The 23,415-nt window shown below is 36.5% G+C and overlaps 1 protein-coding gene across 1 annotated transcript in view; it reads right to left on the bottom strand.

Annotated features, from left to right (window-relative positions):
- Nucleotides 1-23,415, bottom strand: part of ADAMTSL1 (ADAMTS like 1) — a gene marked incomplete at its 5' end in the record, with an annotated part of 328,947 nt that overhangs the window by 213,452 nt on the left and 92,080 nt on the right. The window contains 3 exons of the mRNA XM_039244420.1: nucleotides 3,461-3,511; nucleotides 16,041-16,179; nucleotides 20,038-20,149. Of these exons, the coding sequence (XP_039100351.1) occupies nucleotides 3,461-3,511; nucleotides 16,041-16,179; nucleotides 20,038-20,149 (302 nt within the window). The remainder of the gene's footprint in view (nucleotides 1-3,460; nucleotides 3,512-16,040; nucleotides 16,180-20,037; nucleotides 20,150-23,415) is intronic.

Below are 23,415 nucleotides of genomic sequence, written 5' to 3' on the forward strand. Positions count from 1 at the left end.
GAGTTTGTCTTTCTTACATATATTCTGGTTGTTGATGAGGATTGCTAAGGAATTTTATGATTTCTCCTAGAGTTATGAGAGATCTAGTTTTAATGAGAGAAAAACAAAATGTCATCAAGTTGATCTACTTGAAAAGTTAAACTTAAAAACATTGCGCAAGCATACCATGGAGACATCAATTATTTTATAAGTGGGATTCATGTATATTGGGAACCTGAATGCTCTTCTGTATAAGCCTGGATAATGTATGTTTCCCAGTTAACAGAGGATTTTCCTCCACATTTTCTCTGCACTGTTTGAGTCTAGGCAACAACTGTTATCTCTATTGCCAACAGCCTAAACATGCTGCCAAGTACAATATTTTCCTATGCATATTTCCCCAGGAGACACAAAGGAAAATGCTATTATGGGGAAACTGAGGCCCTCTGTGTAGCCCTTAGGAGACTTTCTGGTCCCTTTTAAGAAAATGAAGCAGCTCTGCAGAGGGTCTCTCTTCTAAAAGGGTAAGACCAATTCTCATTTATCCATGTAAATCTCTGGAGAGCTTCCCTTGGACATGGATAACAGGTCTGACTCAGAATGAAATTAGGCTGAATATATAAGTACATATTCACATTACATTTGACCTGACAGTGAAATGGGAATATGTTTTTGAATGTACATTTAATCTCTTAGAACATTAAGATCCCATAAAAGGAGCACACTTTTTAATTGGTGCTCTAATGTCCCTGAGCTTGACCTTTCTAAAGAGAGAGTGATTAATTTCTGTCTCAACATTTGGACCTGACCCATAGTGTAAGTTCATAAACAATAATAAGTATCATTTTCAATATCAGTGATCACAGAAAGACAAATGATGCTAATATTATTCTAAGAATTTATAATATGGGTCCACCATGACTATAGGTATATACATGAAAAATTATTGTGTGAATCCTGACATAATAATAGGGTTATGTGGAATTTCGAGGCAAAACATGTCTGAGTACTTTAAAGAAAGTATAATAAAAGCTGAAAGAAGACATCAGTTAGAATATCTTGAAACAGGGACCAGTAAGTACTTGGAAAAATAAAAAAGCATATCCAAGAATCTTGTCCTGGAAGAATAATAAATGGGTTCATATATCCCATATTTTAATTCTGATGGCTTTTAATCTTTTAAATACATAGCGTGTTTGGCTTAAGAAATTCTCAAAATTAAGAGTGATGTGGAAAACATAAATATTGATTATGAATTAAAGATAATTCATCAGACTACATTCTTACATTACGTTTAGGCACGTGTTTCAGTGAAGGACCGAGAGCCAGAAAAAAAATTCCAAAGACTCATTAACTGTGCTTTGTATCTACAATTGTGGTCTAAAACCCATTTAAATAATTTCAATAAGTAAAGCCTCCTGCCTTGATCAGAAGGTAGCTGCCATCTGAGAATCATTTTTGAGCCTTAGTTCTCAACTTTGGGTCTTTTTTTGAGACTCATTACATCTTATAAAAACATGTGTGTAGAAATTGCTTCCATTTACTAAGACTTTATCAACTAAGCAGAATATCTAGCTTTAGAATTAGCTCAGTAACAGAGGTGCAAGAAATACAGTGTTTATTAGCTAATTATCCTTTCTCATTGTGATGCACGGATAGGGGACCAGTGTGGACACAGGATAGCATTAAGGAGGCTCACTTCAATCTATCATTGAGAAACTGGGCTTCTAGCATTTGGGGGAAATCAGGGTATATAAGAAACGAAGTTTAACCTAAGACAGGCATGAGTTATACCAGAGAAATATAAATAAGAGAGATCATAGACATGAAAGAAACTTAGGAGTGCCATTACAAGAAAAACATAACTTTGATGTTGCTCACCCCTGACACCAACTTTGCTTTTATCATAAAATATTTGGTCTTCACACAAACAGATATGTGTGTCCTATTTTACAGATACAGAAACTGAAGTCAAATGAAATCTTGGTTAAGTTAATCTCTTTATATTTTCACTCCACTTTTTTTTTTTTTCCCCAAGAAGCATTTACTATGTGTATTACTTTGGTTCTGGATCAAACCAACAAAATGATACGTTAGGAGCATTCTATAGTCATTTATCAGCTTTATCAATATAGTCATAGAAAAGTGGGAGGGAGCTGACTAATGAGGTAACCCCTTAGTGGAGGAACTTAAAAAAACTCCAAACAACTATACAGAGTACAAATCCAATATCCCTCTCTACATGCTACCATTAGGATGGTGAAAAGTGAGTCCTCTGCAAGGCACTGGAAGTACTTAAGTAGAGGATGGATGACAGCTTGCACTGGTATATATGTATTATATAAATATCTGTATATGCATATACCCATGTGAGAATACACATACACTAGATACCCATATATGCATATTTTTGTAAATACATGTTTCCAACTGTAGGGTATATAAGTGTGGTTGCAGGGAAGGAATGGGACAGAGAAGCATCTCTGGGGAGCAGAACAAAATGACCTCAAAGGCCCCTATTTCAATTCCATTTCATTAAGTATTTGGAGATTTCCAGTCAAACTTTGTTTGATAGCTCAGAATTGTTTTCTGGGCTTTCATTAGTTTGAGATTGAGAGAACTACTCGTGATCGGATTTAAACTCCGAGTTCTAAAGCAGCAGCGGATGCCCTGAAGTCCAAGTGAGCAGAGAGAATAGAGCAAAGGCCTCTCTTCACAGGGGTCACTTCAAGCCCGATGCTCATTTCTGCTATGTGGGGAGCTGTTTCTGACATGGCAGACCATACACTCAGTAGCTAATGTGTTTTTCAGCTTCTCCAGTTTTCTTATGAATATATTAATAAAGAGAACAAGTTCTCTTAAAAGTTCTTCAGTCACTTTCATTATTTTTTCCAGTTAAAAATATATCGTTCTTTTAAAAAGAAACACAGTCCATGGAATTTCATGGGGGAAATTTCATGGGGGAGAAAAGGCCCCCAAATGTTCGAAACCATGAGGATAGGAAAACATCACCTTTTTGTGCACAAGTATAATTTCTTTGGAACAAAAAGAGGGTATCTAAAGCCCCTGTGCGAGGTAAGACCTCATCTGGAATCCCACATTTGTGGTACCGGGATAATACTTCAGGCAGTGTTTGCTTAACAGTTAGCAATAATGCTTTAATGACTGGGAAACAAAAGAGGACAAAGGGAGTGAAAGAAAGACACAACATAACCCATACATGGTATCTAATCAGAGTGAATTATTGAGTCCACCTCAGTGTAATAGGATCCTATCTTAAAATGTTTTTTTTTTTTTTTGTCAAGCTTACAGTCTGAGCAGCCCAGCATTATTCAGAAGCAGAGCTCAGGATGAGGCTGCAAACTATACTATCTACCACCTTATTTTACAGAAAAACACAAACTCTATAGCTACATAGATAAATACAAGAAGCAGAAGGCTGATTTACTAATTCTAGCATCAGGATGGTTGATTTACGTACCGAGGAAGGGGATGGTAGAGGTCATAAGGCATGATCTGCTTGTATCCGTCACTGTTAGGAACAATAATGCCAACCCTCTGAGTAGAAGGTACACACAATAAAATAAACACTAAATGGTTACATTATACAAATTTTGTTAGACAAATGCAAAACAACAGTAATAAATTGTCTCTGCAAACAACACTAACACAGTTCAGTATCTTTACACTAGCATATGTTTGAGGATGGGGCAAGTTCTTTGCAAGGGCACCGTTTGCTATAATTAGTTCTCTGATCCAAGTAGGAAATACCACTGGGAAGGGTAGTGGCAAGAAAACTTGGCACCTCATCATTAACTATGACACAATAAGCTTATAAATGTTCTTTAATCGCCCAAATTATACATCCTATGAGGTCATTATTATCATCATTATTAATGTTACTTCCAGATGCTCACCAAGCAATTATAGTTATTGTCTCACTCCTGATGAAAGAGAGAGCTATATATAAGAGTATGTACCTGGGAATTGACAATACTCTGTAATGTGCACTAGCAAATAGGTTTCTCCTCTCAGCTTATCTAAAGATTTTAATGAATATCTGGGAAGCGGTCACTGGGTTATTGTATAAAGGGAGGTAGAGCTAGTGAGTATAGTAGGCAGCTACCAAAAAAAGCAAGTCTCCTACAAAAATAAAGGAAGAGCAGTTAAAACGAGATAAAAAATATGAAAAATCTTTTTTGTGGTCTATAAAAATGTAATATTGTGTTAACCGCTATTACAATGGTGGTTGTGATGCTCATGACTATTGTTAGTATATCTAGTGCCCTGGGAAACATGTGAGATTGAGAGATAGAGCCAAAGAAGCCATAGGAAATGATATTATAGGTTGTATGGCTAATGGACTCACAAGAAATGATATTATAGGCTGTGTGGAAGTCCCCAGAGGCTTTATGGACTCTAATAAACTACACTAAACTACCTCACTCATTTCAACTGAAACTTCCCAATGGCAAGACTTTCTTGCAGAATTCCCCGGTTTGTGGAAGATTTATGACTGATTGGTGTCAGATAAAAGGGCTAGTATAATGGACCCTCCATCAAGATTGGGAGACATAGAGAGCTCAATACACAGCTGACACCCCAGCAGAGAACATGATAGGGCATGAGCAGATGACACTTAATCTGCAACTGACAAATGATAAGAAGTCTCTCTTTTGAATACTGAAGGATCTCATTATTCTACATGTATTCCTGGGATAGATAGATGGGTGTATATTTATATATTCATATGCAATACAAATGTTGATATTTATATTTAAATAAATAAGGCAAAGGTTATGTTTAATCTCCTTTTCTGATTAGGATGATATAATATGTTTCTTTTAGAGGGCTAGCAAATCTAAGCTTTTGGGTTAAATGGGTGAGTGCAGTATACCCTGGATCACAAAGATGAAAACTAGCACTGACTGTAGATCATCATAAATAAGGAGGCAAGAGAGAGTGATAAAGAGAGTAGTTTCTGAAGAAATTACTGAAAGGTAAGAGGATACATGACAGAAATTAAATCTAAAAGAAAATGGAAAACAAAGCTATAAAAGATAGATTTATATTTCCAGGAGAGACAACCATTGACCTACTAATTCACTTGTTTGTCTTACTTGACTAAATTTTCTTTATTGATTTGTATGACTACAGTTTTTGACTCATTTGTAGGACTAAGTTTTCATGGTCTATGGGACATGCATTAGTCTACAGTAACATTATTCATGAAACTGGATGCTGCCTTTGAGGAAGGAAAAAATGCTGCAGCTCTAACAGAAAAATGGAATGAGTACTAAGATTAAACTTTTCTCCCTGTTTTCTCAAGTTAGAAAAACTTCCTATTCTTTTCTGCCTTCTGACAGACAGATTGGGTGGGAAAGACTAATCTCTTTTATTACAATCATGTTGATCTCTTTCCAATAATTCTTATGTCTAGTAATTAAGGGAATTTTCTTTCTAAAAGAGCTGTATTTTTAAAGAATTCCAACATTCCAGAGTTCTTCTAATAACTTTGGATATACATCTAATAGTAGTTAATTAAGAAATCATTGAAATTGACTTTGAAGTTATATTTGAGCTAACCCTAGTATCTTTACTCATGCCTAGATCACCTTCTCAGTGCAAAAATGCAGTTCATTGCCTTCTCTTCTGAAAGAAATTATAGCTATGATTTGTTATCCTCAATATTAGAATGAACTGCTGCAGATCTCTGCCAATTGATTTATCAGCTGATGATATTTAAATGGAGGCAGTGATATTGAAGAAAACAGGCTAGAAGAGAAGAAAGGGGAAGAAAAGGGGGGTGCACAGAATTCAAGACGTTGGGCTTTGCTTTGGACTGATTTAGAAATTGTGTTTTTGTTTGAACAAGGAACTCTAAACCTGGATTCAGCAAAACTATAGCTATATTTGTCTTTCTATGGCATGGGTCATGGTGAAGACTCATAAAATCACTCGATGGCACCTGTGAAAACAGAAAGATATCAAAACAATGGCGCTCTGTCCGGTCTTGTTAATGCATGTTCATGTGCATGGGCTCTGCTCTCCCCAGGGGTTCATGCCATGGTCCTGGCCTTTCACCACACTGTCACAGAAGGGTAGGCGCTGTGGCCTAGACATAACTTCCTATTGCTTACCTATTGCTTAGGACACTTGCTCTTTTTTCTTAGGCAAAGTGTACATATTGAAAAATGATGAAAAAGGATGCCATTTTGGGATTTTAAGAAGCTCTTCCTACATTTAGGACTTGACGTGCGTGTGTGCGTGTGCACGTGTGCATGTGTGTGTGGATGCATGCAGAAATGTATCTGAATATGTGGGGAGTGGTAAAAGAGGCAAAAATAATTTTAAAAAATTATCAGAAAGGGAAGCTGTAAAAAAGCAGTCAGTTTTTTTGGGTAAAACCACTGATTCTCCATTGCCTTTATTATTCTGATCACTCATGCACTTCTTACACTGGGCAGTGATCTGATTCGATCAGACTCCCCAACATCAGGGGTCATGGTGGGAAAATGAGAAGATGAAGATAAGATCATTCTGAACTCATGGGGTGTAAGTAGGAAAAAGACATGGTACCTCATCCTCTCAAAGTACACACCTTGATGACTATTCAATGATAGAAGAATGCCTCAGTATTAAGACAGGCTCATGTAATCAAAAGATTTTGCAGTCATAAACATAAGGTCTTTTGCCATTTTTAATGACATAGGAAATGTTCAACTGTAATGTCAACTGAAAATATTTCAATGCAAAGCGGAACATACCATGTGAACCACAATACTAAGAAAATTCATGCATTCGTATTTCTATATAATCATTTTTATAGTCCATATACATGTGTCTGTACATGTACACACATATATATGTACACAGAAATATATTAGGAAAAGACCAAAAAGAGTTATTAGTTCCTGGTGTTTGGAATACACGTTATTTTTCCTTTATATATATATATTTAAAATGTTTGCTTATTTATTTTTGAGAGAGAGAAAGAGAGAGAGAGCACAGTGGGGGAGGAGCAGAGAGAGAGAGAGGGAGACACAGAATCTGAAGCAGGCTTCAGGCTCTGAACTGTTAGCACAGAGCCCAACATGGGGCTTGAACTCATGAACTGTGAGATCATGTCCAGAGCTGAAGTCAGATGTTTAACTGACTGAGCCACCCAGCTGCCCCTGGCCATTGTATTTTGATGTTTTTCTGTCTTCCGAGTTTCCTATAATGTATAGTCACAGGAATTAGAATATTCAGGTAAGACAAAATACAAGTCTGAGAAAGTATAAAAGAGAACCATTTAAAAATACATTATGAGCACATGAAATCAGCTCCTTAAATTCCAAGTGGCATCTAAAGATGATTTAGTCTGTTCTGAAATCATCACAGAAGCTGCTTTAAAACAATATGCCTGACTTTAAATAACTTTAAAAATCAATCCACATTTAGGCCTATTTATTTAGTAAATCTCTGTCTCCAAGAAACATCTTAATGGAACTAACTCTATGGAAGCCTAATTTGTGGGGTTCTGTGTTCTTTTTATAATGGAAATGAACCATAAGAAGCCCTTTTTATGGGTTTCAGTGTCTCTTTCTGTGAATCTCTAAGGACCTCTTGGTTCTCCTCCTGAGCTGCAAAGCCTGACTTCCTGACAGCTGGATGTGCTCTAGGTTTGTCAAGCTCAGCATGTCCAGACAGTTCATTATCTTCCCCTGTAAACTGCGTCTTCTCTGGTGATCTCTGTGACTGTTCAGAGTACTACCATCCTCCCAAATACTCAGGCTAGACACCATGGGACATCTTTGTTGCTTCTCATTCCCATACTTCCTATAGGCACTCAGCTTTGCTAGGTGTGATGTCTGTCAAGCACATTTCCTTGTGACAGAAGTTTGGGTCCTTTTGCAGCGGTCAGCTAACAGATCTCTGCCTGCTGCCATTGCCTCCCCCAACCCAGCCTGCTCACTGCTATCACAGTAATCGATATTTTACTTCCCATCTCAAAAGTCTTAAGCAGCTCTGTAATGCCCAGTGAAATTTCTGAGTCAAGTGTTACCTCTTCTAAAGCCAATCCTCAATGTCCCTCTCAACATCTGGCCAGAAATTCCTTTTTCCTCTTCCAAATACCCATCACACTAACTCCGCTCATCACTTTTAACTATCTACTGAGTTCTAATGTGTATAAGTTTTCTCTAGCTGGACAAAATGCGACAGAATCCATATCGGTTCTTTACTGGATCTCTGAACACCATGCCCTGTGCAGAGGCAGTTAGTGACTACCCACTTGACAAAGTCAGGCCATTGGTATGCAGGCACAAAGGCAAGCAGTACCATCCTGAATGAAAGCAAGCAAACAAAACAAGGTCAAAGAAAGTCTCCCAACAAACTGCCATTCCCTGTGCACATATTTAGTCCAACTCCCTGCCTTCTGCTAGCTCCGGCCTCTGTGGGAGGGAGCAGACTGTTTGGGAAGAGGTTTTGGCTACTCTCACAGCAGAGGTGATCCCGAGATCTGAGGCACAGAAAGGAGTGTGTAATGACACCTGTGCTTCTAGTCTGCTTGGCTGAACTCTGTGTCTTGTTCATTAGTTATCTCTCAGAGATAGCCATGACAGCTTAAAAAAATCTTCTCTTTCCTGTCTCATGTGCCTTCCAGATGCCATGCTGCTTTGTAATGATGCAACTCTCTCTGGGCAATGTTGGGGCCCAGATTCTAGTTGATTTCTCTTTGCCTTTGCCATGGTACCAGGCATACAACCTGGTGCAAGTCAGACACTCAATTAAAAAAAATGAATGAAATTGTGAGTGGTGGAGGGAGCTCTGTCTTGAAAAGGAGTATTTCATCACCTCTCGACAACTCTGGAGCAACAGAAACCAATCTCGTCCTAAGCAAAGGTTTAGAATGGTGGGGGTGGGGGAAAGAAGTAAACAAAAGTTGGAAAGGACACAGGTGCTCACTTTTTCATGAGTGGTAGAGCACAAAGGATCATGGTACACTAAGGAAAAGGACCCATGAGGAGGAGCTGGGAGATGGACATTCTCTTTTCTCTAGCTGTCTTTCTGTATGATCTTGAGTGCTTTACATTTGGACTTTGGCAAGATCTAATTAGATGAAATCAGGGGTTTTAAGATGAAGTAACCCACTTCATGGAGCTCTATCTTACCTGCCCTCTTCCTAGTGGCTGCTAGGAAGCTACCTAGAAGGTAGCTGTATGGACGACAGATTGAAAACCACTGAACTAGGTGATCATCTCAATATCTTTCCTACTCTATTGTTTGGTGACTTCCTAAAACATCGTGGGTTTTCCTAGGAAAGATGGGATCCAGCAAATGAGAAGACACTCTGCAAATAGTTCACCTTTTCTTAAACCATTGTACCTATGAGGCAACATTCATTTACTAGGAACCACACCAAAAGAACCCTGTTTTATCATCTGGGTTTGAAAATAGTTTTAAGGCACATACTCATTTTTCTGCTATACAACCACTGGAGAGTTTTTGAACATTTGACCTCAAGTATTAGTATTTCATCATGTTGATATTTCTGTGGTTAATATTCTTGACATTAATGAATGCAATTTCTGAACCACTTTTAAGTAAGTGGGACTAATATTTCTTTGCGCTTTATCTCATCCTGTACTGTCCCAAGTGATTGGTCACGGTTTAGCAACCATCAGTATTTATGCTTATATAAAAGAGGTTTGCTTGACCTGAGTATGTGATCGCTTCAAAGACCCAGAGCAAACTTTGCATTGATATGGTTGTCAATTCTACACTGGCTGTGGGAGTTGGTGTTGGGCTTAAACCAGATATTACAGGGTGTTGATGGCATCATGAAAAACAAGGTAATGCTGCCTCAAGGATCAGGTTACCTGAGTTTACACAGTTGAGAAGATACTCTGGAAATGGAAGTACTTAGATTTATAACCCAGCTTTCTTTTCACAATCTAACTTGGGGCAGATCACTCATCCTCTTTAGGCTTCAGTTTGTTTATCTGGAAATACAGATAATAATCTCTGTCCTGCTACCCTCTCAGGGAATGTGAAACTGAATTGAGATAATGGATGTGAAAGGACTTTATAAACTTTAAATAGAAGTAACAAGTCATTTTACAGGTTTGGCTCTCACTTTGATAATGATAGCTGACTTTTGGTGAGTGCTTGGACGCTTGCTAAGAGCATTATGTGTGTTACCTCATTTAATGCTCATAGCTACTCTCTTACATGGATATTACACTCATTTTACAAATGGCAAAACTTGGTCCTAGAGAAGTTAAAAAGTTACTATCTAGTGCAGTCAAAGTGACAGGTTGAGGTTAAAATGGAGGATGATGATGAAAATATTTGTTCTATTAACTCACAAGTTAATTAAATCACATAAATAATTATGCTTTTAAAAAGCATAAAATGTAATATGAAAAGTGATTATCATTATTGGCAATAATGAGCTGATTTGGTAGAAGGACTGAATTGCCACAATAACGGAGTTATAGCTGATCGTCTTGTGATGTGTGGTATGACTATAAAATTGGGAAGGATCTGACCATGCATCCTAAAAAGAACCATAAATGTGTTTTCTTACTTCATTATAGATAGTACATGAAAGTGGAAATAGGATTTTATGGTGAAGTTTCTTATTGCTTACTCATTAGCTACTCAAAGCAATGAGTTTTCCAAGATTAGAAAAATATTTCATTATACTTTAATTGCTACCTAAGGAACCATTTTCTAGTCTTTTGAATGACTTCTAATTTTTTGGAGACAGGGCATAAATCCTATCTGAATTAAATGGCAATGTGTCACAGCTGGGTAAGTGGGGATTATTAGACAATTGAACATTGTGATTTGTGGAGATGTTAATTGCCTTAACTTCTCATGGTTGTTGTATTTTAAAAATCTGATAAATGTGATTTACTTTGATGAAGATATTTTTTAGGAATTTATGTATCTTGCTATTATAACAACAGAGAGCTACGTTTCTAGACCCATATAGAATTTCTCCTCCTTTCATGGAGGAGAAAGCTGATTTCTGGGAAGTTTAGGTGTTCCTCTCTGAGGTAACAACACTATCATTATCATGATCTTAGACATAATAGCTAACATTTTTGAGTGCTTATCATGTGTCAGACATGTGTCAGGCAAGTTCTTTAAACATATTAGGACATCTATTTCTCCTAATGACTCTGTGTAAGTATTATTATTTTCCTCACTTCACAGGATTAAAGATTGAGACTTAGCAAGAATGAGTAACTGTCCAAAGGCTAGTCAACCAATAAATGGCACAGCCAGGATCCCAAGCCAACCTGTTTGCTCCAAAGCTCCCCTCTTGACCACCAGACTGTTTTACCATTGGGTTATTTGGTCACCAACTTAGCATGACCAGGTTTTTACAGCCCTCTACACATAATGGCTCACATGATGCAGATTCTTTCTTTAAAGTTACATTAAGATTCAATCTGAGATTTTGTTTACAATTTGGATGATGGCCAGGGATGACTTATGCAATTTTCTGTCAAATTAAATGGAGCTGGACAAAAAAGTCCACTGGAACTCACCAAGAACCACTGCTCGGGGCCTACAAGTTTGGGCATTTTCTCAGGACTGTTACTCAGAATTCCTTGAGGGAAGAAGGAATCTGGATGCAGTTTCAGCTTGAAACAGATTTGTTTGCTAATGATTGTGACCATGATAGTGTGATGAGTGAGAACTTTTTTCACTTTTCCAACCCTTGCTAATTTAAGCCCCCTTCATTACTGCCTTGGAGGGAAAATTCGAGACCTGTGCCAGAAAAAATCTGAAAAGGTGGTTCTCTGATCTTCTCACAAACAACATCTTGCACAATTTCCCCCAGACAGCATTAACAGTCTTTTCAGTCTCATAGACTGAGATATATAAGGACAAACGTAGCATAATTTATATTTGAAGCCACTCTGAAAACATAAGGTGCTTATCAGCTGAGCTAAAACTATGCCTTTTTAGCTGTGGGTGAATCATAGGCATACATTTTGAGGCTTTCTGGCCACATGATGGATTTTACCCTACGTCTGGGAGGCGAAGATGATACAAAAAATTGCACGAACAAACAACAGCAGAGGAAGGCATTAAAAAAAGACAGAAACTATGATTATAGCATGACAGGCAAAGGAGAAGTTTCTACATTTGATTAGATCCTAAGTGTCTTAGCTACATGAGAAAAGTTTCATACCACAGTGTTAAATTAATGCAGTGGAAAACAAATTAAACATGCCGATCTCAGACAAATGGGGGGCATGCCTCTGGACTTCTAGTGCCCAAATTGAGACCATCACCAGAACACCATATAGAGTCTATGGTGGTATTAGTAAGGTCATAGCTCTGAGTCACCAATGAGAAACATTCTTAATTTTAGCTAAAAGCCATTAAAATTTTACCTTCACATTCTCTTCCCTTCCATTATAAGTGTTAAGTTTTGGCTTCCTTTTTGAAACCACCTTTGGCTAGGAAACAAAGTCTTTTATCACTTCATAAAAATGACTGCATAAAAGACACCAGCAGAGAGCAACAAAGCTCTCTTGGGTTGGGACTTCTGGCAGTCAGGTAGGCTCAAATGTTGGTCTAATTGTATAAGGGATTTATATTCCTGTCTCAGCAAAATGTCAAGTTGCTATATGTCATGGATATTCAGGCTTGCTTTAGGATAGTGGAAACCAAGAATGCTAAACTGCTGAATTCCAAGTGTCCGCAGTACACAGTATGATCTCATCTATGTTATGAACTATAGACAAGACTGGAAAGAAATATAGCAAAAACATTAACACTGGTTATTTGTGGGCACTGGAGATTATTAGTGAGTTTTATTGTTTTCATCATAGGCTTTTAACTCATCAACATTTCTTAGCATTAGGCATCAGAAAAAAGCCATAAAACCATAAAAGTTGTTTTAAAAAAAAATGGGCTACATGTCAACAATCTCTTTAACTTCAAGATGAACCAATCCACCACCATGTGAGCCAGTGCATATTGTGAGTGAAATGAGTAAATGATAGTATTTAGTTCATTAGTTCAACTGTAAACATTTACTTATTATAAAGGAAATTAATGTGAACAATGAGGCTATTTTAGTAAACAGAAAAAATTGGATAACAAGGATTATGGAGAATGGTCATGACAACCAGTTTATTTCTGGTTTGTTTTGGTTTTAGATGTGCAGCACTGACAAAATTCCTATTATCCCAGAGAAGGAGTTGCTAATGGTAATGGTTTTCACACTTCACCTTGCAATCTTAGTATACTTATGTTTTCAGTTAAACAGTCATACTGAAGAACTTAATGATGTGGGCAAAAAGTAGTTACTTTGGTGGCATAACATTTTTACAATTATTACATTTTTTTTACAATTTAGCTGAATTTTAAGAAGTTAAAATTAGTTTAACATGTTTGAATATATATATATATATATATATATATATATATGAACTTTCTGTGAATTATTGTTTAAAAATACTTCAAAATGTATACAATGAAATTCAGTGAAGCAACTCTGTGGAATAATAGGTTCTGTAGGCAAGGTCTGAAAGCCATAATTTAATGTAACAAACAACCTTGTCATCTCATTTTGTAGGGTCCAGAAAAAACTGAGGTTCCAGAAAGGTAAAATAATAAACGTAGGGCTACACACTAATTATTTAGTGTACGTTTTGCTGTCCATGGTACTTCCCAGACTGGACAAGCAATAAACTTGACTATGTGAATGGGATTTTGCTTTCAAATAATATATAATAGGCTCTAAGTTCTAGTCTCATACAGGCAAAGTGAACAAATATCTCAAGGGCTAGAAAAAATAACTTTTTTGAAATTCAAAAATATCTCACTGTCAGTACTCAGAAGTCTATATTTTCTCTTTTGGGGTTTTTAATTTTAGACACAAAGGCCATAGTTTAATGTCACTGTGTTACTCTTGGTTTTATTATTAGGTAGTTAAATCTGTAGCTAGAAATCAGTTTCTTGAGGTTGTGTCTAATAGGAGGGCAGACTTATTTTATACAGTATCTTCTCTTGAACTATCACTTCTTATTTTCTCTCAGAATTTAGAAAGGCTGCTTTGATTCCAATATATGCAAATAAAGCACAATGAATTTCCCAGTGATCCTTGGAGCAGCAAATCTACATTTCCTAAAGTAGTTTCCTCTTAAATCTCTCCAACTGCTAAGTCTTAATTTTTACAGCTTAGTTTAATTACTTCTGCAATGAAAAAAGCAGCTTCCTGACATTTGTCTCTAACTTATTTTTTCTTTCCCTTCAGTTTTTTTCCTTAATAGCCACCTGTCCCAACATTTATACATGTGCTGTATTAGATGTCTTAAAATATCATAGGGCGCAGACAAAGCATAAATTTCACAAGCAAACTTCTTTCATTATAGCATGGCCATTTGCTTTTGGATAATAAGAAAATAAGCCACAAATATTACTCCAACCAAGAAGGGAGAAGCTAGGAAAAAAATTGAGTAGATTATAAACATTTTCTTAAAATTGTTAACAAAATGATTTTATTTCACAACTGTCTTCCATGGCCATCTCTTTATTAATGTTTTTTTTTTTCTCTAGTTGTGGAGATGACTCTCCCATTTCTCCTAGAAATTCATACATAAATTTTAATGACAGTGTGTAAAGACAACTGATCTGTCTGAATTAGGATAACTACGCTTTTCACACACTGGTTTTCTTCTGGTATAGATATAAGGATATATAATAAGTAGAATAATTTAAAAGTAGGGTTGAACTGCACTGGTTATAATCATCTTGGCTAAAAACGCTTCATACTCATAAAATTTCCAAAATACAAAAAGTCCAAGCAAAATTTTAACACCTCATTCAGTTTTTATACCATATCCATTTTTTAATACATAATTTTCTGGTGTAATATGACTCTAAATTAAATTAAAATTCACCTAAATTAAATAATTATAAAATATAGATTCTTTCTGTTTCTTTAATGAAAACATGTTATTCTGAGTTCAGTTTTATGAGCTAAGTATATGAAAAAGGCAATTTTGTATCACATGCAGAATTTAGAATTCATGAATATGAGATAGAGTGTAAGAAAATAAACTTTAGAAAGTTAACAGCAGAAAATACAAACTTCAAAGATAGAACAATTTTCGTGCACATTGTTCATGTAGTATTTCAACTATTTAAAAATTTTGTTTTATGTATATATGATGACTCCACAATGATATAAATAATAATATTGAGGTGCTTTTAAGAAATCCAAGGAGCTTCAGAAAGGATTTTTTATCTTTTGGTGTTCATGATTAGCTTTTTTGAAGAATTTTTTTTATATCCTCTCTCATCTGTTGAGGATAAGGAAGCTAATAAAGAGATTTACCAGGAAGTTCTGCAACTACAAAGGCAAATGTTACACCATGAACAGATTGTTGCCCTGTACTTTTATGACTACTCATCATCTGAGATATTTCATTTGTCAGTCTGATCCTTAATCCTACAGATAATTGAGGGCCAATCAAGGTTTCCAAAAAACAACACTACTAGTGCAAGTGTCAAGTGTCTCTTTAACGCTCCTAATGAAAAAGACCTGTTAAAAAAAATCTGACTATTGAAAATAAGTCCTGCTTCCTCTTTAACAAAGTAGGGTGTATTAAAATTAGAGCTGTTCTAAGACCGGTTTTGACTCTAGTTAATTAGCGTGGACCAGGGTAAAATGGGTCAGTTGCTATCCTTACGTATGGTCTACTCTGATTATGTCACTGGTCAAGTGACAAAGTTAAAATGGAAGGAAACCTGAAAACATTTTGCTACCACATTGGCCTGGACCTTGTTAAGGAGGGATACAAGTACCAGAATAAAAAGAAATCAGAAGAGAAAATAGCTCTGAAGAGTGGGCCGCAAGTGGAAACTCTGTAGACCCTGAGAGGGCATCATATAGCTTCAAGAGCATGGGGCATGGGTTCCAATTACACATGATTTGGAATGGACACTGGACAGCAACACTTATTTATTTTTAATTAAAAATTTATGAAGCTTACGGAACTCAATTTATGTTTATGATACAGAAACTAGTACATTTGACTGACCTGGCTGGACAAGGATCCAAGTTGCACTCTTGAAGTTTGGGTTTGGGTTTGATGTTCTCCGGGTAATAGTGACAATATTGATCAGCAACCACACGGCTGCTCCGAAGATCGTAACACTCAGCCGATGTCAGCTGGTAACCTGTGGTATCAAACCATCCAGGCAAGTTTAAACACACATGTCATGTTAAAGTATAATGTAATATACTTCTTTATGCTTCTTGGCCATCTCACAGTAATGAAAATTCTTCCCCAATGCTTCAGTAATTTCCAGGACAAGAGACAGAAATATGGAAGGCTCATTAAGTTTCACAGGCCTCTAATACTATTTTTCCACTCAAATTTTAATAATCAAATTTTATGTTGGGATGAGCACTGGGTGTTATGTGGAAACCAACCTGACAATAAACTATAATAAAAAAATTAAAAAAAAATCAAATTTTACTGTAAGGCTTGAACTACATAAGGGTATAGCTAGGTGATCAGATTCTGCTGTAAGTACTATTCTTATTAATTTGCTTTGTATAATCTAAAAGTGTAACACAGATATCTGTATCCAAAAGAGATGATCAGTATTTATTTGCCAACCATCTCACACAAAGATGCAAAATTGCCTCCCTTGTATCTGAAACACCAGGGAGTATAAACTCCCAAATCAATCAATCAAATAAACCCTAACACTGCTTCCTTTGATGGATGGGGGACAATGAAATACGGCACAAGCTTGGGTCATGCCAGCTGCCTGGGAACATTATTTTTGTCTAAATTCAACCTGAATAAGTTAGGCTGAGTAAATGGAGGATTAAGATCCTAATAGTAGACACTAGAAATCCCTACAAAACAATAACAACGATAATAGTACTCCCTTACTGTTCAATTGTTGCTGTACCTAAAACCTTTATCATTTCTTTTTAAATCTCTAGCCAATATTTTTTAGCATCCATGCATAAATTTCCACTGTTTAGAGAATTCTTTTTTTTAAAAAAAGCATTGCTGAGTAATTCTGAATTCCATTCATAATGTGTTTTACCTTTTCCACCTGCCTCTTTCTTGTCCTGTGGATTTCTGGTGAAGTGGTGATGAAGACTTAGATTCTTAGGGTGGAAAATAAATGTACATAGAGAATTTTTTTAACTTAGGCTTTTTTTTTAAATCATTCTAACCCTAACCAACCTCCAAAGCATATTCTCCCTGGCAGGTGGTTGAATATTGTTATTGCTAGATATATGTTAGAAAGTCAGGTTTAGAGTAGTTAAAAGACTTGCAAAAGATTTTAGGAAATCAGAAGGAGGCTTCTAAACCAGATTTCCTGGCTTGAGGCTGTGTTTTCAGACCACCCACAAAAATTAATTGTTCATTAAAGACCTAAAAATAGACCTTTTAACAATTTTACTGTAAAGATGAAAAGCATGGAAAGAAATAGGTAAGAACACATGTTCCACTAAATTTTTTATTTTATAAGAAAACCAAAGAGCAAAATCTAATTTTAAATAAGTAAATATACTTTTGTTTTGTAATTACATTATACTCTAAAGCAGATAATGCTATGATAAGCTAACCATTTTATAATTTTCCATATAATAATTTCTACTCAAGATAGGATGTGGGCACAAGCAGTAAGTATATTATACAACTGAGATCATGATTTTTAAAAATCATAGTTTATCAGCTTAAAAATGTTGCTGTGAAGCTATTCAAGAGTGTATGAAATGAAAGCTTTGAACAAAAATGAAATAAAAGACCAAAGTAGTCAGATAATTGTGCTTTTGAATGTTTCACAAGGTATTTTTAGCTGCAATTGTTTACACTTTGCAAAATGGTCAACCCATTGAATGTGGAGCCAGAAATATAAAAAGGAACTTAGCATTTCTTTAGTCATTTTCAAACTGGTCCAGGAAGGGGGAGAAGCTGGTTTCCACATAGCTCATATCTTCATTCTGAGCAATACTCCTTTTATTTGGGTTTCCAAATAAAGATACAGGAATTCCAAAGATTTCCTTTGAAGAAAGAGTTTGATAGCTCAAAACAGTTAAAGACCACTGGTGCTTCTACTTCTTCACTTAGATGTGAGAAAAATAAGGCTGAGAGGGGTTGAATATATATGAATCTAACATTAATTGCCTTATTATATAGCAAGGCATCATCAAGCTTACTGATATTACCCTCTAACAGCAGCTCTCTATATAAAATTGACATAGTGGGCATATTATAGAATTGCTACTTTGTTCAAAGCATGGTTTTCATTTAAAAAGAAAAGAGGAAAAATAATTATTTACTTGGATTTCTTTCTTTGAAACTACTTCCTGTGCTAGTCATCAATAAGTGTATCAAATAGCATTATGAAACATCACAGTAATTGGCATTTTACTTTTCTTTTTAAACTTCCTTAAAAATTTTTAACGTTTATTTATTCTTGAGAGAGAAACAGAGCATGAGAGGGGAAGGGGCCAGAGAGAGAGGGTGGCACAGAATTTGAAGTAGGCTCCAGGCTCTGAGCTGTCAGCACAGAGGCTGATGGGCTCAAACTCACAGACCGCGAGATCATGACCTGAGCCAAAGTTGGATGCTTAACCATCTGAGCCACCCAGGTGCCCCAGCATTTTACCTTTAAACAAAGTAATTTTCTCTTCAGAACAGAGAGAGCAAATGGAAACACTATTTTGCTGAAATGCTGAGAAGCTTAAATTAATAGTTATTTAACAACCAAGTAAAAGCACTTGAAGGTATTTGTGACTCACTGCCTTTAGGCTAAAATCTAACACTGTTCTATAGGGGCCTGATTTTTGGTGATTTGTTCATGCAGATGAAGATGAATTATTTCATATGTTCTCACTGAAAACATTAGTAGATAATAATTTGTTTCCATTCTGAGGTATCGTCTTTTTTCTTGTTAAAATAATCTAGTGATACCCATGTAGATTAGCTACTTACTACCAGCCAACTAACAGGCTTCCTTGAAGGTGGAGCCAGAATTTATTTGATGTGCTACTTCTTAAAGGAATATACATACAATTTTATGCTCATTAAATCAGCAAAATTAAACAATTTCTTATAATCCACAAATACTGGCTCAGTTGGCAATGAAACTAAAATATTCATACGCTGCTTATTACCATTCTGGAAAGAATTTTGGTAATATATGCCAATAGCCACAAAAATTCTGAAACTTACTCTTGAGAATTTATTCCAAGGAAATAATTTAAAAGGAGAAAAGGAGAAAGATACTTGGCTATTAAGTTATTCATTACATTATAATAGAAAAGTTGAAGTGAACTAAATCTTCTATAAGGATATGGCTAAATAAGTCATTATAAAATAATTTGAAGCAATTATGATGTAACTGTTATAATTGTAAAGGAAAATGGGAGAAAATATCTTCTCCAGTAACACAAAATGCTGTCCATATTGCGGATGTGATAGAGCAAAGATTCATTCGATGACTTTTCAGGGAAGATGATGGGATAGAGCTTAACAATAACTGAGTCTAAGTCTACAGTACAGTAATTTTTTTTCCTGGTAATAAACTATTCCCTTTAATTAAATTAATCTCTGGTTCTTTCTGAACACATTATGCTACACAGTAGGCCTGACAAACACCCTTCACTAGACTCAAGAATAAATAAGTTCTCTTCAACTAGGTGAGTAGTTTATTCTCAAATGAACAGAATAGACTTGAGACCATTTCCACTAATGGGACTCTACAGACAAAATGTTCATGGGGCATCTAGATGGAGGGATCCACCTTACAGGATTTGGCTCCACTAAAAATAAAGAATCTAAGGGGAAGATGGGTGATGGGCATGGAGGAGGGCATGTGTTGAGATGAGCACTGGGTGTTATATGGAAACCAACTTGACAATAAACTATACTAAAATAAATAAGTAAAGAATCTAGCCCATTATAGCACTAAATGTCTTCCACATTGAAGTGGCTACTTTTATAACAGCTAAGTCTTCCCTCATAGAAGCCAATAGTTCCCAGTCTAAGTGAACACCATTACCTCCTCCACAGGTTGCTGAGCAAGGAAAGAAATCTGTCTCCCTCCATCGGTGGATGATAGGCTGATAGAAGATGAACTGGACTGTGCTGTCAGCTGGCCCCGAGTTGTGGATCTGCAGGAGACAATAGCAAAGAGAGAAACTAGTATGACAAAGAGGTGCTTTCTTGATTCCTTGCAGCTCTAGACAAGAATGTGTAGTAACACAGATGGTGTTAGGCTGCATTGGGAGAGAAGTGGCTATAGCGATATCATCAATCCCACCAATCAACCATACGCCATCACTACCATCACTTTCTTAGTTCTTTTGCCACAGAACAAGGGGTAGCAATGTCTCAACTTGTGATTCTAGTACGATCTTTTCCCAAGCCACTTATTCCCTTTCCCTCCTTTACTTCCAACTTTTCTGGTGTAACAGAAAAAATTACGGCTATTTTTTATTTTTATGTATGTATATGTGTGAATTTATAATGTAGGTTCAGAAATAGAAAATTTGTTCTGAGAAAATTATAAATGCCATACACTGCAAAAAAAAATGAGATACTATCCTTGGTTAAGAAAAAAACATTAGGGGCACTTGGGTGACTCAGTTGGTTAAGCATCCAACTTCAGCTCAGGTCATGATCTCATGGTTTGTGAGTTCAAGCCCCACACCAGGCTTTCTGCTGTAAGCACAGGGCCTGCGTCAGATCATCTGTCCTCTCTCTCTCTGCTCCCCCTGCCACCTCTCTGTCATTCTCAAAAATAAATAAACATTTAAAAAATTTAAAAAAGAAAAGAAAAAAATTAAAGAATTAAATGGCTCTGCCCACCCAGAGACATACACGGTGTTTCCTGGCAATTTATACTCATACATTTTCATGTGCAGAATTACCAGTTGGAAGCTTACTAAAATGCTAATTCCTAAGCTCTTGTCCAGAGATCCAGGCAATGCAAACATTGATAGTCCAAGTACCAAACTTTAAAAAACACCAACTTCGATTATAAAAGCATTTACTTTGAATACAACAAGTGCTCATGGAAATGACAACTCCTTTGTTTTTCAAAGGGGGAAGCGAAGCGATAATTCTTTAATAGTTCTTAAAAGTATAAGGTTGAGAAAACATACTTAAACTGAAGGAGCGATGCCTTGATTTCATGAAGACATAATAATGTATCATATAACATTGAGACAGTTGGGCAAGGCTTGGGCTATTTGTTAAAATAAAGCAAGTTCAACGGACAAAGAGGGCCACCTCTTACTTCAAGACAGTAGAGGAGCACATCAGGTGCTCTAAGTCTTTGTTACTGTTTTCAAGTTTTACTGAGGTCCCAGTTGCCCTTTACCTTGGATAAATTGATGGATTTAGCCTTCAGATTTTTATTTTTTTAAAATTTTTAATGTTTTATTTATTTCTGAGAGAGAGAAAGAGAGAGAGAGAGAGATAGCGTGAGCAGGGGAGGGTCAGAGAGAGAGGGAGATACAGAATCTCAAACAGGCTCCAGGCTCTGAGCTGGCTGTGAGCACAGAGCCCAATGCGGGGCTTGAACCCACAAACCTCTAGATCATGACCTGAGCCGAAGTTGGACACTTAACCGACTGAGCCACCCAGGCACCCCAGCCTTCAAATTTTTAAGAAAGACAGCCTATTTTTCCACTACTGAGTTGAACACTGGATTAAACATCTAGGAACACTGAAAAAACAGGGAGTAGGTGTTAACCCCCTGGACCAGTTTTTGGACTTCAGATGGAAATATTGGACATGTTCTTTGGATAATCTGCAAGAGCTGGAAAGGAGAAAGAAGAAAGGGAGAAAACTACAGAATATTTCATTTTATGCTGGAATTCCGACCCATGGAACATCGGAGTCTTTCCTAATTAGAATAAGCAGTGATACAATTCCCTACTTTAAAGCAAAAACAGCTGAAGCAATACAGTGTCTTTCACAAAAGGGAAGCATGGCTTACAAATTAATATTTTTCAATCCTATGTGTCAGATACAGGATACCTAACTGCTTGCTTGGGGATGTAGTATTAATCACTTTGGAGAGCTTTTTTTTTTTTGGTTGTTTTTTTGTTTTCAGCTCACAAAAGACTAGAGCTCTCTTGGGATGTGTGGTTTCCATGGTGGGAAGGTACTAAAAGAGGACTCTCATTTGAACACCAGCTCTGTGAAAAAATAAAGACCAGAAGATTTATTTAGGCTTAGAGAGATGGATTGTTTTGCAGAGGTCTCTTTTGGGATGCTTGAAATTAAACGAAATCCTAGGAAAGTGGAGGAAAAAACAAACATGAGGGGGATATAACATCAAAATCCTTAGAGAAACTGTGTTCTAGAAAATCTGTACAGCGTCTGGGCTCAGTTTTTGATCTGGTTAGAAATGCAAAAAGATGGAATAGGTAAAAATTTCAGCTTTCTAAAAGTTATCAGTGAAAGTACCTTATGCCCTGAGAGTAAGGAATGAATGTGAAGATGTTTTGGTGTTAAGAGGGAGGGTTAGTGAAGACTACGTTGAAGTAAAGAAAACAAGAAAAGTGGAAAGAATATTGCTCCTAATGGGTCCCATGAAATTGATGTACAATAAGCATGAATGCTGAAAATGCATGCCTAATTTTAAAAAGAGATTGGAAGTGAACAGAGATGCTGTTATTTCAAACGGATAAAACCAATCATGTATCCAGACCTCTCACCACATAATCTGAATGATTCCTTCCACATCAATAATGTTCCTGGTTCTCTCTTACCTATAGGAACCTTCTTCTTTTAATAACAGCCAACAACTGGGGCTGCTGGGTGGCTCAGTTGGTTAAGGGTCCGACTTTGGTTCAGGTCATGATCTCACGTGGTTTGAGCTCCATGTCGACCTGTGTGCTGACAGCGCAGAGCCCGAAGCCTGCTTCGAGTTCTGAGTTCTGTTTCCCTCTCTCTCTCTCTGCCTCTTGCCCTGCCCCTGCTCACACTCTGTCTCTCTCTCTCAAAAATAAATAAACATTAAATAAATTTTTTTAAATAACAGTCAAGAACTACCACAGCAACCAGCACTTATTACATTCCTACCTAATGCAAGGTACATTTTATTTGTATGAAGTCTAATCTTAGAACTACTCATATTATCTTCTACATTTACGTTATAATGAGACATATGAGTTTCAGAGAGATGAAGTGGTTTACTCAAGGCTACACAGGTATGGCATAGCAGAGCTGGGATGTGAATTCATGTGTGCCTCGGCTTGAAAGCTGCCATTCCCTTCATGGTACAAAGCAAATTTGTTAGTTAATGTTAGTGTTGTAAAGATATAGGTATTTATTTTTAGTGGTGTCTTTGTATTGCTCTTCTCAGTATCTTCTTAATTTTTCATTTTAAAGTAGGAAAAATATAGTTAAAATAAAAAGAAGAGGC

This window comes from Hyaena hyaena, unplaced genomic scaffold (genome assembly GCF_003009895.1).
Source record: "Hyaena hyaena isolate Hyena2069 unplaced genomic scaffold, ASM300989v1 scaffold_240, whole genome shotgun sequence".
Lineage (NCBI taxonomy): Eukaryota > Metazoa > Chordata > Mammalia > Carnivora > Hyaenidae > Hyaena > Hyaena hyaena.